At 40.1% G+C, this 17,457-nt stretch overlaps 1 protein-coding gene and 1 long non-coding RNA gene across 3 annotated transcripts in view; one reads left to right on the forward strand and one right to left on the reverse strand.

Moving 5' to 3' along the window:
- IPO5 (importin 5) overlaps positions 1-5,821 on the reverse strand; it is a 39,730-nt gene extending 33,909 nt beyond the window's left edge. The window contains exon 1 of the mRNA XM_082434737.1: positions 5,602-5,821. Coding sequence (XP_082290863.1) covers positions 5,602-5,691 — 90 coding nt within the window. The 5' untranslated portion in view covers positions 5,692-5,821. The remainder of the gene's footprint in view (positions 1-5,601) is intronic.
- Positions 3-14,610, forward strand: LOC309647408. 2 transcript variants are annotated; one of them, XR_014256025.1, is made up of 2 exons: positions 3-5,127; positions 10,659-14,610. It is a non-coding gene; the product is annotated as an uncharacterized lncRNA (long non-coding RNA). The 2 variants fall into 2 exon arrangements; XR_014256026.1 differs by lacking the exon at positions 3-5,127 and adding an exon at positions 5,337-5,384.
- The last annotated feature ends 2,847 nt before the right edge of the window (positions 14,611-17,457 follow it).

Here is a 17,457-nt window from a genome sequence, read left to right on the forward strand (position 1 = left end):
TAAAGGTTAGAATATCATGTTAGAAAATTTCCTGAGTACACCATTTATAGAACTGAAAGGAAGAGCAGGAAAGACGCATGCGTGAGGAGCCCAACACCCTAGGTACGGCGTGAAAGTTTTCTCCTGAGCAAGAGAGCATACTTCAGACAAGTCAGGAAAGAGGATGTTGAAGAAGTTACTTATCAAGTTCCTTTCCACCTTTGTCTCTTAACTAGATTTTTCTAATGTATGTGCACATTTTCTTACCTTAGGCTCCTCTGTGATTAATAAAACTCAAGGCCTAAGAGAACCAAAAACTTGACCAGTGTTGAGCTACCATGCTGTGAAGTGCTCACTCAATATCCCCTTACATCATGGAAAACTGCTTATCTTGTCAACATTTTTTAGACCAAATGATGTAGAATTGGTTCAAGTTACTACTTACAACCACCAGAGAAATACCCTCAGATGAAGCAAGTCAGAGAAAGGGCAAATATTCAACTTCTTTATGCTACATTTTCTTTCAAGCAAACATTATACCGGAACCATATTATATACATAAACAAATGAATATGGTCAGGATAAAGTTGGTCAGGAAACTTAATATCATTTCAATAAATCTAGACATCTAGGTTTTGTGACTCAGGACACTTCTTTCCTTCTCCATTAATAACGTAAAACGAGAGCAAATTGTTTAACAGTAAAAAAAAACTGACGCCAATTAAAAGGTAGATAGAGTGGATCAAAAAATAAGACCTAAGTATATGACGTCTACAAAAGTAAATTGAAGTGTAGATTCATGTGCATGCATACAATTTCTAATGTCAGTCTTTTAAGGTGGAAAAGTAATCATTATTTTAGGTACACTTGGAATTGTTTTCTAAGAAGCCTCTTAGTAAATATTCTATTCTCATCTATCCACTTGAAGGTTAATAATGTAGATAACATGTTAATTTCTCAGCAGTCTAAATTCAAAGAGCTTGTCTGCTCTGCTACCATCTTCTATAATCTACCTAGTTTCTCTCTAGACAGAAGTGATGAGGACAAGGAAGGGAAAATCGTGCTTCTCTGAATCCATATCTCCCATTTATCTAGTGCTCTGTGGTGTCCCTGCGATATTGACAGATAAGGAAATAAAGGCTCAGAAGTTAAATGACTTGCTCAAGGTCACAGACAATAAACAGTAGAAAGAATTCTGTTCTTCTGAGGCCAGCTGTACCCAGAATCTCCCTGACACTGAATGCCCTCTCTGGGTTTCACCTCTGGGGCCTGACTCCACTAAACAACCAGTTCTATTTATGCAATGCTATACAGTTTTCAAACTTCTCAAACATACATGAATCTGGGGAAGAACACATTTTGGGAAAAGGACAATTCAAAATCTTCTGATGACCTCAAGTTCCCCTCTAGTACATAAGCACACAGGAACATAATAATGCTGAAAACTGTGACAAAAAGTTTTCACAGCTGAGAAGATGGTCTGAATTTACTTATCCAGAAATGATAATTTATGTAAAGATACCTACAAGATGATTGCAAAAATGGATGTACCTTGAGATTTTTCACTTAATCTTTATCAAAGCAACTCAAAAACCAGCAGCGTTTTCATTTAAACAAAGTCTCTTACAGTATAATAAAAATGTCTTTTTATTCCTTGTACTAGCTTAGCCCCTAATGCCCTGTAGATGCTATATATGTTTAACACTTAAATTTCCAGTGGTCTAAATCAAGTTTTGGGGATAAAAAATTCTTCACTAAGATACCAGTCTCAGAAAACTTGTTATAAACAGTAAGTCAAGTAGTAAACTGTATTCCGCAACAAATTAAAAGTCAATGGAAGGAGAGTTTAGTATGACATCTGACTCCTGACAGAGGGTTCTCCCCATTTGATATGTTCCAGCATGGCAATCCAGATCTAGTATTACATTTACACCACGACACTAGTCAAGGATAAAGTCTGGCAAAAAGAACACAGCCATGAAGTCAAAAGAACAACTTTCTCTTAGCCTAAGTAGACTGAGTTCCACAAAGACAGAGACGGTATCTCTTCCTCATGGTATTCCCAGCACCTGGCACATTAGAGTACAGCAAATGCAAAGAATTTTTCTAAGAATATTCCTAGCTCTAGCCCAGGCAGGTTCAATGAATGTTACCAGTGTTATTGCACATAAAAGTTCATTCTGTTTGATACCACCATACACAATCACACAATGGAAAGTGGAGTTCACACCCCCAGCCCCAGAAAGGAAAAATGCTAAAATGCACTCATCTCACTATTCCATAAATATTTATGGCAAGCCTCCATGTATATGGAAATGTAAAGATGGGACAAGCAACTTTTACCTAGTAAACACCCTGGTTCCTCAAAAATCAGGTAAAATTTTCAATACATTGACCTCTTTCAGTTCAAATCTCATTAATGAAGTGCTGTACTACAATCAATGAGGAACAAGTCAATGGAAAAAACTGGGAATATAAAATCCATGCATATGATTAGTGATTACTCAAGCTTACATCATATAAAAATGTCTAGTCATGAATGCCATGGACATTCAACTCTGGAATACCTGTCAATTATTTATTCAATGTATTCATGTTAATTATTAAATTTTTGAGACGGGCATTTAAATCATTTCTTAAAATACCAGAAACATTTTTTTTTGTAAAGTTAAAGAGAAAAATCCTTTAAGATTTAATAGAAATAAAATATAAAGCCTACCAAATGGTTTATACAATGGAAAAAGGTTTATAACTTCTTAAAAGTTTTGAAGCCATTCAATGATTTCAACAATATATAACAGTAAGTCTTTTACTGTACTTGACTTCGTATTTGAATATAAAACAAGTCACTTTAGTCAACAGTTTGGTATTTATGTGTCAACTAAGTATTTTTATTTTGACTGAGTAAATTACAAAGATATTTACTGAGCCCTTGCCAATTCTTTACTTCAAAAAAAAAATTCTGTATTTGTTATATCAGACTGTAATACTCAATTTTATTTAGTTTGATCACTTATAAAGGGCTCATTTCGTACGGCAAAAAAGGGAAAATGTGGTATTAAGGTATTGTTATGTGTGGCCGTTTCTTTTTCAAATATTTTGCTTTCCTAAGAAGCTCTATTTACAGACCAGTTTAGTACTATATTACATGGTGCTAGGGAGCTTCCCTTCAAACATTTACCTTTTTTTCTGTCAAATTAAGAAAATTCTATATTATAGTACTTAGTTTACATATTAATACAGTCCTAGGATATACAATGAAAGTAAAATTATAGTATCTGAATGTTTTCACTCAGAATAAAAAGACTAAGAGAATAACAGTACTTATTTTCAATTGTTCTTTATGAGAAAATGTGCTGAATGCTGCTAACCATCCCCAAATTGACGGGAGTGATAAAAGATTTACAACAGGCACCAACCGGAATTCAAGCTAAACCAGACATTGGTATTTAGTTCAATAGAAGAGAGATTCCCCACTAGGCTTGACAATAGAGACTTAAGCAACTGGAGGGAAAAGGGAGAATTAAACTAGCTTACTAATTACAATGCTGTTCTGCTTTGTAACACATGGAAATTTCTATTATGGGTTGGGATTAAGAACCTATTTTGGTGAAAAATTACCTCTAGAGTTAGCAGAAAGCATTAAAATGTTTTTATAGGCTCATCACATCCCTCTGATAGCAGTGCAAACTGATGCAGATAAAAATGCACATCACTTCTAAGGACAAATACAACTTCTAAATATTCTACAAATAAACCTGTTAAAGTCTGAAAAGATAATATACATGTACTCCAATGTACAGCACTATTTTTACGAGCAGGACAATGGAAACCTCAACATCCATTCATAGGTGGTTGGTTGAGTATCCATTGCTGCTTTAAAAAAAAACCCTCTTATGTGGCAATGTGAAATTTACTGAGTGAAAATTCCAAGTCTGCACAACAGGATGCGTACTATAAGCCCATTCATGTAAAAAAATCAACGTATACATATACGCCTATAAGGATATTCGCAAGGAAGATTCACCAGACACTTAAAAGTGGTTACCTTTGGGGAATGGCATAAAAAAACAATTTGCAGGGAACTCCCCGTCAGTCCAGTGGTTAGGACTCAGCACTTTCACTGCCATGGCCGGGGTTCAATCCCTGGCTGGGGAACTAAGATCCCGCAAGCCGCGCTGCGCAGCCAAAAGAAAAAACCCAAACTATTTGCAGTTTGAATTTTTACCCTGAATGTGTATAAGAAATGAATTGAAAGTCATTAGGATAAAATTAACAGTTGTTTAAAGTGCTTTTCATTCAGAACTGAACTTCCAGTGTATTTACTTCACGGATCAGAAAACCACCAAGCATAAGCAGCAGACCCTCCATCTATTTAAAGTAAGAATGATGTTGTGATTTTAAAAACAACTATAAACACTCGTGAATCTAGAAGTGGATTTGTCCCCCAATTTCATTACCTATGTACCAAATAAATTTTTGCTCCGTAAGAATATCTAGCTGAACATCCTTCACTGACTCTTATAAAAAATCTTCAATCACGTGGTTGCAAAGACCTCCATATATAATCAACTTTGAGGATAGGGTCTGATAATGCACTTCACAGGAACTGGAAAATTTCTGCCCTTCCCTTGGTGTCTCAAATCGCATCTCAGGGCTTAGTATAACAACAGTCTTCTACAGAACCAAGTGTGCCTTACAGCTACCTGGTAAATGAACTTGCAGAGACATTTGAAATACTGTCTCTTGAAACTTTATCCACAGCCCCACATTTTGGAGGTCAGGAGCCAGAGGTGGTTAAAAAAAAAGAGAGATTCAGGCTAGATTGAGTGAAATTAAAGGCTTAAATATATGGCATTGGCCCAGTTAGACAACGGAAGTCCCAGAACATCCCATTTATGAGACCACAAATCTCTAAAGATCAAAGAAAATGTATCCGAAGGATGTGCAAAGTAACGGTGCAAGCTGCTTAGAAAGAAATCCTAAAGGCAACTTCACAAAACTGGGGGCGGGGGGGGGGGCAGGGAAATCCGGCTTCTGATGTTAGGAAACAGAACGAGAAAGAGGACTAAATGTAAACAGGTGGAAAGAAGGCGAGAAGGCAAGGCACATTTCAATAAGAAGGGATGGGGAAGCGATGGACAGACGGTGTGTGAAGAGTGAGGGGCAGGAGAGAAGCAGGGGTGACGGGTCAGGGAGCAGCCAGGGTTTGGGGGACCAAAGCGCTGGGCAGGGTGGGACCGCAGCTGGAAGGCCGGGGGAGGCGCCCAGAGGGAGAAAGCGGGAAAGGGGCGAGGGGAGCCCCGGGGCCCGCCCCACACCCCACCCCGCCGCCCGGCTTCCCCATCTGGGCGGGGGCAGCGTGTCAGCAGCGGCCGCACGTGTGTGCGAGCGGCGACGGGGAGGTAACTGGCGCCGCGGCTGCAAGGGCCGGAAGAGCCCGGGGGGGGGACCGCCGGGAGCCGAGGGCCGACTCACACGTGGGCTGAGCGGCCGCCGCCCGCCTGGCCCGGCCTGCGCCGCCGCGGCTGAGCGGCCAAGGCCCAGCGGGCGGCGTCGCGGGAAGGGTCGGCGCGCCGGCCGGGGCGCGGAGTCGGGGGCGGGGGGGGCGATCTCGGTTACCTCTGCCTGTTTCCGGACCACATTGTCGGGGCTGAGCAGGTTTCCCAGGAGCAGGTAGAACTGTTGCTGCTCCGCCGCGGCGGCCGCCATTGCGCTACGCGTGAGAGAGAGAAGGAGGGAGGGGAGACAGGAGCCGTGAGGCGCGCTGGCGGGCCGGCGGGAGGGGCGGAGGCGGGCCCAGCGCGGGGACCGGCACCAGCAGCGACGCGGGGCTAGGGGGCCGGGCGGGAAAGGGCGGGGCAAAGGGGAAAGGGGAGGACAGGGCGGGGCCTCGCGACCCCTCACCCCGCCGGGGACGCCGGCGCCGGCGCCCCATTGGCCCTGGGTGCGAGGGGCGGGGCCGACACCGACTGCTCGGGGGCCGAGCCGATTGGCCACGCACCCTGCAGTGCCGTCACTGGCGGGGCGCGGCGGACCGCCAGGCTTGGCGCGGGCGGTGGCGGGGCGGGGACGTGGTGGCTCCTGTGGCCGCGGCTTGCGTCGCGGGAAAAGCGGGAGGAGCCGGCTGGCGGGCCTGGCGGCGGCGAGGGGCGTGAGGCCCGGCGGGGGAGGAGGGGCCAGCTCCAGAGCGCGGGAGATTTCGGCGCCGCGGGCTGGCAGGTCTTCTCCCCTGCTGCCCGGCAGCCCCTCCCTGCGACCCGAGGAGCGCCCCCAGCCCCAGTCCCCCGGCCCCTGGAGCCCTAGACACCCCACCGCAGAGGGAGAGAGAGTGGATTTCAAAATCCACTTCCTACTTTAATTCCACCCCCAGCTCCAGAGATCCCTCCATCAGTCAGACCCTCCGACCTCCCCAAGGGCTATGCCTCAGGCCCCCCCTTCCTCCCACCAGGCTCACCAGTGACTCACGCCCTGGCCTTGCCCGGAAGAGGGGTTACTCAGGCCCAGGCCCCCCCGCCAGGCCTACCCACTCCCAGCCCGCTGTCGTCCTCAGTGGCCACGTAGCACACTTGCCTCCCCCTCTTCCCACCCCAGGATCCTAGACTATTCCTTTGAATTCCTTGTTTTGGGGTCCCATTCTTTCAATGATTGAGGAAAGTTAAGACCCGCCCCCTTCCCTAAAGAAACACAGGCTTGTAGGGTTGATTTCTCAATGTGTTTGGTTCACACCCGTCCTTAGGGGCTCAGAGACCTGGTTTCAACTGAAGTAGACTAATGCATAGATAATACCCCAATCTGCCTTTTCTGGAGCTGCCAAAGGCTGAGAGAGCAGTAGTGTTCAAATCAAAGGGCACTTCTGTTGAGCCCCTACTATGTCCAATGCATTGGGTTAAGGTTGACGGTGGAGAAAATAACACAATTCATTTCTGCCTCAAAAAGACAGTTTCTAGTGAGAAGCTTCCGCACTGAGTGCGATAGAGACTACTACACTTCTGGCCACTCATAGTATTTAACTTAGGGAATTTAATTTCCTGTTGACTATTCTGTTGAGTTTCTGGTCTTTGAAGGTCCACTTAAAACGTTTGCTTTTGAATGAATGATAAACCTTGCCTGTACGTTAGAATCCAGGCCACTGTGCTGAGGCTTGGGATCCACATGAAACTGTGATTGCCAGCCAAGATATTGTAAAGGGTTCTAACTGATTCGTGGAGAAAACTCCCTTAGAAAGTTTTATCTGTGACAGTGATAGGGTTCTCTGTAAGAGGTCTGCCGACCCAGCTTTGTAGATTTGATGTTTCTTAGATGTGACAATTTGTCATTCTTATAATACATTTCTTCAAAGACAGACCATTATGTACATTAATTTGGGGTAGATTTTGTGGTTTTTGTTTGTTTTTTTTTTTTTGCAGTGGGCAAGTCTGGAGTTTGAGGAGGCTTAATTACCTCACCCAAGGTTATTAAGATTTGGGGGATTACATACTAAAACAACCATTTTTAGTGACTAGTTACCAGTGAAGTAAGATGAGTTGCCTACAGCCTTGCTCAGAGGATGGCCTGATCTAACACCTGTTGTAATATGTGTTTTTATAGGCAATGACTGTGTAGATTACATACATTTGTTAAATAATTCTTAAATAATAGAAATTCTGGCATAATTCTACAGATTTGTCTAAATAGGAAGCTTGTTTTTTGATGAGGCAAAAAAGCATAAAATTATTTCAGGCTAGAGGCAAAACAAGTTAGTATTAGTGGTGACATCAACTGCTAGAATATGCAGTGACAGCCCATCCTTATTTTAATATTGTCAGCATCTAATCAAAAGGGAAGGAAGAGATTTTTAAGGGTAATGAATAAAGAGATTCCCTAATGGGAGAAATTCCTATAAACTTGGGGTGGATAACAGACATCCTGACAACTGAGACCCGTTTTGGTGTCCAGAAAACCTACTAGGTGGGAACTGTCCTTTCAGCAGCAGGCCTGCCTGCCATTTTTGGAGAGTTTGTAATGCTCAGACTTCTCGGAATTTATTGCACTTGAAACTGATTTCCCATGGAGAGAGTCCTGTTTGTTTTATGAGTGTTCTCTTCCCAAAAGAAAATAGCTCAGATATTGTATAAAGGCAGCCCACAAGAATAGAAATTTATTTCCAAAGCAGATTAGATGGTATAAGGTAAAGAACCTTGAACTTGGGTTGAATGGATTTGGGTCTTTAGTCTCTTACTAGTTATGTGAACTTGAGTGGGCACTTAATGTCTTTAAAGCTCAATTTCTCATCTATAAGATGGAATAATAATGGTTGTTAAGGTATGATATTACTAATCACAAAAGTTCTAACATCACATTATAATTGGAAATGAAATGGAGGGGCAGAAAACTTTTTAATCTTGCTCACTCCCGATTAGCTGCCTTTGCTTTGGGCTGATTCACTGGGAAAACAGCCAGCTCTTGATGCCCTTCTCTTTAGCTTATGAGACCTCTATTAAGTTCTGGAGGTATATTTGCTCGGTTACAACCCCCTGTAAAAAAGGATGAGGTTGGAAAAATGGAAAACGGCAAGTTTCTCTCAACTGGGACCTGAAATCTAGGTAGTTTAGGATATTTGAAGTTTGTTACAAGGCACTGCACTGTCTGTCTGATCATGATATAATACTACAGGAGGCAAGACTCCTTAACGAGAGAGCATCAGAATCCTCTCTGGCTACTGCTCTTGGCTTTATGGGCTTCCTTGTTGATGGGCATGTTCTAGAAATGGGAGGAGGCTGGAGAAATTAGGCCTATAAAACTTCTGTGAAATCTTCTCTCAGCTGTGGTAGAATTTGGTCTTGCCTGTCATTTCTGGTTTATTGGGTGCTGAATGTAAATAAAGTAAGATTCTCCCAAATGAACAATCTGTAATTTTTTTTAAGTTGCCCCAGGACTCCAGAGAACTACAGTTACTTGTCCTGGTAGTTGTGAGCACATGTACTTTCTGTATCACTACTTATTATGAGAGTCAGTTTACATGGTATAAATGAAAGTATTATAATCTGTAACTGTACACAGATTTAAGGTGATGGTGTTATTGACAGATGTTTGTATTAATAGTTAACATGGTACAAAGAAAAAAGGTTGGCTTTGTTTCCTCATCTGTAAAATGGGAATAATACTTCTTAATAGGAGTGCTGTAAAAGTTAGGATAATATTTGTAAATGCACATAGCATGGTGTCTGCATAGTAGTTACTAGGTAATTGTCAGCTATTATTAGTTAGATGGATTTGGGTGTTAAATAACAAATAGACCTTAAATAAGTATAACTCTTAAAGCTACATGTGATATAAATGTGTAATCACAGTTGTGTGTGTATAAAATATATATGTATATTTTCTATTAGTCTTTCAATTATGCAGAATAAAATAGTATGTGGATGGATTAAAGAATAGTTAATAGACACTGGGCTGATAAAGAAGATTTCTCTTTCTAGTACTGAGGTTATCAGTTGCCTAGACAAGAGCCAGCAAAAAAGATGAGAACTGTTGAAAAGTTGTTTACTGAAAATAAAAAAGCTGAACAGTTCACATTTCTTCAGCTGTTTTTTATCAAAATGTTCAAGCCCCTCTCTGGAGCAGTGAGTTTCAGTCAGAGCATGCCAGCCAGGGGCGAGTGAAACCTTATTCCCAAGGGCACTGCACACAATAGGCCCTCAGCAAATTGCTGAACGGAACACAGGCAGGGGAAATTTGGCCTCGGTTTCTTTTGCTCTCTCTCTCATAGTTTTACATATGAAATTCACCGCATGTCTGCAGGTGGTTGGATTCATTTTAGGGAGACAGTAGAATTTGGAGGCCAGGCACACAGGCTCCAGAGCCAGCCAGCATGAGAGTTCAAATAATGGCTTCACAACTTACATGCTGCTTGATCTTGCCCAAGTTAATTAACTTTTCTTAGCCCCAGTTTCATCTTCTATGAAACAGAGATAACAGGAGTACCTTTCACCATGTTTTAAAATACCTGGCATAGTGCCTGGCATAGGGCAAATGCTTAATAAATATTAGCTGTCATTACTAATGCAGATTGGAACCTCCAAAATTTGTAAATTTAATGCTGATTGCACATCTACCTGTTTATTACGTTTTTATACTCGTCTTATGTAAGCAATGCATAATAATTGCGGTTAAGAAAAAGTTTTTAGGTTTGACTTGATCATCATAGAGGATTTCAAGGCCATTTTCAGCTTTAAATACTACAGTTGCACTGTCCAATGTGGTAGCCACTAGCCATTATGGCTATTGATCATTTGAAATGTGGCTAGTTTTCATTAAGGTGTGCTTTAAGTGTAAATTTCAAAGACAGTAGGAAATTAAGAATAATAATTTTATATTGGTCACATGTAGAAATGATATTATATTAGGTTAAATAAAATATATTATTATATTTATTAATAAGCTATAATTATTAACTATATTAATAAATTTGGCTATTTTTTCTTCTTAATATATGGCTACTAGAAACTTTAAAATTTACATATGTGATTTGCATTTGTAGTTCACATTATATTTTTATTGGACTGTGCTTTCCTAGAGAATAAAATAACCAACTAGCTAAACATAGGTGTCCTGAATACCTTGTTCATTTAGATTTAGGAAGTGACTTGTCACCAGGTGAAAATCAGTTACCTTATAGTGCTTTCCGTTGCTTCCAGTTTTCCGAGTTGAGTCTCAGGGATTTGGAGACATGGTACAGTACTTTCTGAGCAGTGTTCCTTGCTTAGGAATTTCCTTTCCCTGCTGGATGGACATTAAATAGATTTGTGAACCTTTAGAAGGTAAGTAAGACTCCAAATTTGATCCTGTGGAATAAATCCTTATGGGTTAAATCAAGGACTGGTTAAGAGATGGGGGAAGGAAGAATATCTTTTATTATTTTGATGTTGATTATTTTCATTTAAGGTGGTAAATGGATTTAAAAACCATCATTTGCTGTATTTTAATACCTGAGATAAAAATATACTTAGCAGAACAGATTAGTTTTTAAGTTTAATGTTTTTCCTTAGAACACAAATAGGTTGAAAATAAGAGAATGGAAAAAGATATACACGCAAACAGTATCCAAAAGAGAGCTGAAATGACTATATTAATGTCAGACAAAATAAATTTTAAGATAAAATTGTTGTCAGAGACAAAGGAGGACATTTTATTATGATAAAAGGGTCAATCAATCAGGAAGACTTAACAATTATAAACACATGTACCTATCTACAGAGCCCCAAAATACGTGAAGTAAAACTTGACAGAACTGAAGGGAGAAATTCAACAAAATAGTTGGAGACTTCAATTTCCACTTTCAATAATGGATAGGACCACTAGGCAGAAGACTGACAGGAAATAGAAGACCTAACAGATATCTATCTGTAAGACACTCCATCCAATGACAGCAGAATACACATTCTTCTCAAGTGCATAGGGAACATTCTCCAGGATAGATCTTATGTTAGACCATAAAACAAGCCTCAGTATGTTTAAAAGGATTGGAATCATATGAAGTATGTTCTCCGTCCACAGTAAAATGAAATTAGAATTCAAGAACAAAAGGAAATTCACAAATAAGTGGAAATTAATCATCACCCTCCTAAATAACAAATGGCTTGAAGAAGTCACAAGAGAAATTAGGAAATACTGAGATGAATGAAAATGAAAACATAAGATACCAAAACTTATGGGATGCAGTGAAAGCAGTTCCCATAGGGAAATTCAGAGTTGTAAGCATCTTCATTAAAAAGGACAGATCTCAAATCAATAATCTAATCTAGTTTCTTAGAAACTAGAAAAAGGGCAAACAAAACCTAAAGCAAGCAGAAGAAATAATAAAGACAAGAAAAGGAAATAAATGAAGTAGGAAATAGAAAAACAATACAGAAAAAAAAAGTTGTTTCTTTGAACACATCAAAAAAAATTGACAAACTTTGGGCTAGAGTGACCAAGAAAAAAGAAGACTCAAATTACTAAAATCAGAAATAAAAGAGGACATCACTACCAAACTTTCAGAAATAAAAAGAATTATAAAGGAATGCTATGAACAATTGTATGCTAACAAATTAGATAACCTAGATGAAATGGGAAAATTCCTAGATAATCACAATTTCGAAAGTGAATTCAAGAAGAAATAGAAATCTGAATAGACCTGTAACAAAGATCTGAATAGAATTAATAATTAAAAAGACTTCTCACAAAATTCCAAGACTAGATGTCCTCACTGTAAATGAATGTTCTACCAAACATTCAAAGAAGAGTTAGCACCAATCTTTCTTAAACTCTTCCAAAAATTAGGAGCAGAGTGAACACTTATTTTATGAGGCCAGTGTTAACCTGATACTAAAACCAAAGAAAAATAGCTCGAGAAAACTACGTACCAGGCTTCCCTGGTGGCGCAGTGGTTAAGAATCCACCTGCCAATGCAGGGGGCACAGGTTCGAGCCCTGGTCCGGGAGGATCCCACATGCCGCGGAGCAACTAAGCCCGTGCGCCACAACTACTGAGCCTGTGCTCCAGAGCCCGCGATCCACAACTACTGAAGCCCGTGCGCCTAGAGCACATGCTCTGCAACAAGAGAAGCCACCGCAATGAGAAGTCCATGCACCGCAACGAAGAGTAGCCCCCGCTTGCCGCAACTAGAGAAAGCCCACACACAGCAATGAAGACCCAATGCAGCCAAAAACAAATAAAATAAATAAATTAAAAAAAAGAAAACTACATACCAGTATAAATATTGATGCAAAAATTCTCAACAAAATCATAGAAAATTGAATCCAGCAACATATAAAAAGTATAAAAAGGATTATATATCATGACGAAGTGGAATTTATCCCAGGAATGCCAGGTTAGTATATAAGAAAATCAATCAATGTAATATACTAATAGAATAAAGTACAAAGATCACATGATCATCTCAGTTGATGCAGAAAAAGCCTTTGACAGAATCCAACACCCTTTCGTGATTAAAAAACAACAACAAAACACTCAACAAAATAAGAATAGAAGAAAACTTCCTCAACCTGATAAAAGCCATCTATGAAAAACCCACAGCTAATATCATACTTACTGGGAAAAAAATGAATGCTTTCTCCCTGAGATCAAGAATAAGACAAGAATGTCCATTCTCACCATTTCTTTTCAACATTGTACTGGAGATTCACAGATGACCTGATCTTGTATAGAAAAAAATCCTGATGAATTCACAAAAATGCTATTAGAACAAATAAATGAATTCAGCAAGGTTGCAGGACACAAGATCAATATACAAAAATCCATTATATTTCTATACGCTAGCAATGACCAATCAAAAAAAAAATGAAATTAAGGAAATCCCATTTATAATAGCATCAAAAAATAATATAATACTCATGAACAAATTTAACAAAAGAAGTATAACACTTTCATGAAAATCATAAAATATAGCTAAAAGAAATTTATGAAGACCTAGATAGATGGAAAGACATCCCATATGCATGGATTGGAAGACTTAATATTAAGATGGCAATACTCCCCAAATTCATCTATAGATTTAAGGCAACACCTATCAAAATTTCAACTTCTTTTTTTTTTTTTTTTTCAGAAATGGACAAGCTGATCCTAAAATTCGTATGAGTTGCAAGAGACTACAAAGAACCAAAACAATCTTGAACAAAACAAAAATTGGATGACTCACACCTTGATTTTTAAGCTTACCATAAAGCTACAATAATCAAAACGCTGTGCTACTGGCATAAGAATAGACCCATAGATTATGAGAATAAATAGAGAATCTAGAAATAAACCTATTTGTGGTCAGTTGATTTTTGACAAGGGTGCTGTGATGGTTAATTTTGTTTCAACCTGACTAGGCTATGGTGCCCAGTTGTTTGGTCAAACACTAGTCTAGATGTTGCTGTGAAGGTATTGTGGATGTGAGTAACATTTACAATTAGTTGATCTAAGTAAAGCAGATTACCCTCCATAAGGTGAGTGAGTCTCATTCAACCAATGGAAGGTCTTGATAGCAAAGACTGAGGTTTACAGAGAAAGAAGCAATTCTGCTTCAAGACTGCAACATAGAAAAACCTGCTGGCTTGCTTTGCAAATTTCAGACTCCAGACTACAAAATCAACTTTTATCTGAATTTCCACTTGTTGGCCTGCCCGACGATTTCAGACATGCCAGGCCTAACAATCATGGTAGTTAATTCTTTAAAATAAATCTCTCTATAATATATCCTAATGGTTCTTTGGAGAATGCTGATGTATACATGTACCAAGACCATTCAGCGTGAAAGAACAGTCTTTTTAACAAAGGTTGCTGGTACAACTGGATATCCACATGCAAAAGAATGAAGCTGGACTGCTACCTTGCACCGAATACAAACCTCAAAATGAAGCACAGACCTCAATGTGGGAGCTAAAACTATAACATTCTCAGAAGAAAACTAAAATCACAAAAGACAAAGGAAAAAAAATAGATAAATAAGACTTCAATGTTTATGCTTCCAAGGAAACCATATGGAAAGTGAAAAGACAATCCATAGAATGGGAGAAATATTTGCAAATCAAATATCTGATAAGGGACTTGTATCAGAATGTATAAAGAACTTCTACAACTCTATAGCAAAAAAACAACGCAATTGGGCTTCCCTGGTGGCGCAGTGGTTAAGAATCCGCCTGCCAATGCAGGGGACACAGGTTCGCTCCCTGGTCCGGGAAGATCCCACATGCCGTGGAGCAACTAAGCCCGTGCGCCACAACTACTGAGCCTGCGCTCTAGGGCCCGCGTGCCTAGAGCCCGTGCTCCACAACAAAGAGAGGCCACTGCAATGAGAAGCCTGTGCACTGCAGCAAAGAGTGGTCCCCGCTCTCTGCAACTAGAGAAAGCCTGTGTGCAGCAACGAAGACCCAACGCAGCCAAAAATAAATAAATAAATAAAAACAAAAAACAACAAAAAAACAAAAAAACAACGCAATTAAAAAATGGTCAAAATATTTGAATAGACACTTCCCCAAAGAAGATATATGAATACAGATAGCTAATAAGTACATTAAAAGATGCTCAACATCATTAGTTATTAGGGAAATGTAAATCAAAACCACAATGAGATACCACTTCATACCCACTCAGATGGCTATAATAAAAAAGACAATAGCAAGTGTTGGTGGAGAGATTGGTGGAGAAATTGGAACCCTCATACACTGCTGATGGGAATATAAAATGGTGCAGTCAATTTGAAAAACAGTTTGGCAGTTCTTTAAAAGTTAAACATAGAACCACCATATGACTCAGCAATTCTACTCAAGTGTATACTCAGGTGAGATGGAAACATATGTCTACACAAAACTTATATCAGTACATGAATGGTCATAGCAACATTATTCATAATAGCCAAAAAGAATTTACAATCCAAATGTCCGCCAACTGATGAATACATAAAATGCGGCTTATCTATACAATGGGATATTATTTGGCAATTAAAAGAAATGAAGTACTGACACATGGTACAACATGGATGAACCTTAAAAACATTATAAGTGAAAGAAACCTGACATAAAAAGTCACATTTTTTTGGTTACATTTATCTGAAATGTCCAGAATCAGCAAATTCAGAAAGACAGAATGTGGATTAGTGGTTGCCAGGAGCCTGGGGGAGGGGAGGGGGCAGGAGAGGAGGGGAGGGGGCAGGAGAGGAGGGGAGGGGGCAGGAGAGGAAGGGAGGGAATGTGGAGTGACTAGAAATGGGTATGGAGTTTCTTTGGGGGGATGAAATGTTCTGGAATGTGAGGGAGGCACAACTCTTGTAAATATACTAAACACTCAATTGTACACTTTAAAAGCGTGAACGTTATGGTATGTGAATTATATCTCAATAAAGCTGATATTTTAAAAAGTGCTTTTTCTTAGCTGAAGGAAATTGATGCAGATCTCAATTACTGATTTTTTTTCCTATTTTTTCTATTTTTCCACAATATATTTAGCTCCGTTCAGAATACATGGTTGATAACATTCATAACCCTCAAACCTTCTGGGCATTCCTAAGCCAATACGTGGGGAGAAGAGGAGATCCAGATGAGATTTAGTCTGTATATTTTCCTCTCCACTTACTTCCTATTTATGGCAAGTACCTTACAGTTTGGACCCAATGACATATACATTTTACCTTATGCATTATGATGACATACAAAATGGAATACTAATTGTGACATCAATGCACATCTCAAATTTGCATCCACTGGCAGGATAGATTTTTAACAGTCTTCAGTTAATAAGGAAGAAACAAACAAAAAAACTTCATAATAGTTCATATTCCTCAATTCTACCCACTCTACATGTAGTACCTCTTCATACCATATTTTACTATATTATTTATTTAACAAGCATTTCCCTTATTCATTTATTTAGCGAATATTTAATGGCACCTTCTCTGCAGTGGGCACTGCAGAGATGCGTAGTGAACAAGTGGAACTTCACGGAGTTTACAGTCCTTTGAAAGAAGCCAGACAATAAAGTAAACTGAGTAGATCACTTCTTATTGTGACCCATGACAAGAAGAGGATAATGGGATCATGAATGACCGGGGAGGAGTTGGGTCTCCACCCAGAGGACACAGTCTTTTGAGGGGACGTGATGTTTGAGCTGAGACTTGAATGATGAGGAGACACATGAGGAAATGGGGGAAATCCCCCAAGCAGAGGAAACAGCGAGTACAAAAGCCCCAAGGCATAAAAAGAGTCTGGTGTGTTCCAGCAAGGAAAGAAGGGTACAGCTAGAGGGGAGTCAGCTGTGAGGAAAGGGGCTTGGAGGTAAGCAGGGGCCAGATGACCCAGGGGCACTGTGATAGTTCAGTGGTGTGACTTATTCTAAGTGGAATGGGAAGCCAATGGGTTAAGTAAGGAATGTGACCTGAAAAACAGTTTCAAAAGATCATTCTGGCTGCTATATAGGAAATAGACTGTAGGAGGGAAGTGAGGAAGCTGTGGGAGCATTAGGAGGCCACTGTAGTACTCGAGGTCAGAGAAGGTGGTGGCTTGATCAACAGAGATCATGTCTGAAGTGGTCAGATTTAGATAGTATTCTTTTGAAAATACATCAGGACGCAGGGTGCAGAGGCAGATCCAAGTTTTACGGGACCTGAAACGTACACAATCTGAGGGCCCTCTGTAAGAAAAATTAAAATCTGAACAGAAAATGAGGTTCCTTGCAAGGCTTCTATGCAAGTGAAGGGCCCGGCAGCTGAAGCTTCACGAGCTTCATGGAAGGTCCTCCTCTGATGGGGGTGAGACAGAGGAATCAAGGATGCCTAGGTTTGAGCACCGGTGATGTCATTAAGATGATCTGTTTGGGGTAAGGTCTGGAGAGAAGAAAACAAGAGTTGGGTTTTGTTCATGGTGAATTTGAGATGCCACTAGGCGTTCGAGTGATGATGTCCAGCAAGTAGTTGGATAGAGAGGCCAGGAGATCAGGAAGAGGGCAGGGCTGGAAATA

The sequence above is a fragment of the Balaenoptera physalus genome, assembly GCF_965194825.1.
Source record: "Balaenoptera physalus genome assembly, chromosome: 18".
Lineage (NCBI taxonomy): Eukaryota > Metazoa > Chordata > Mammalia > Artiodactyla > Balaenopteridae > Balaenoptera > Balaenoptera physalus.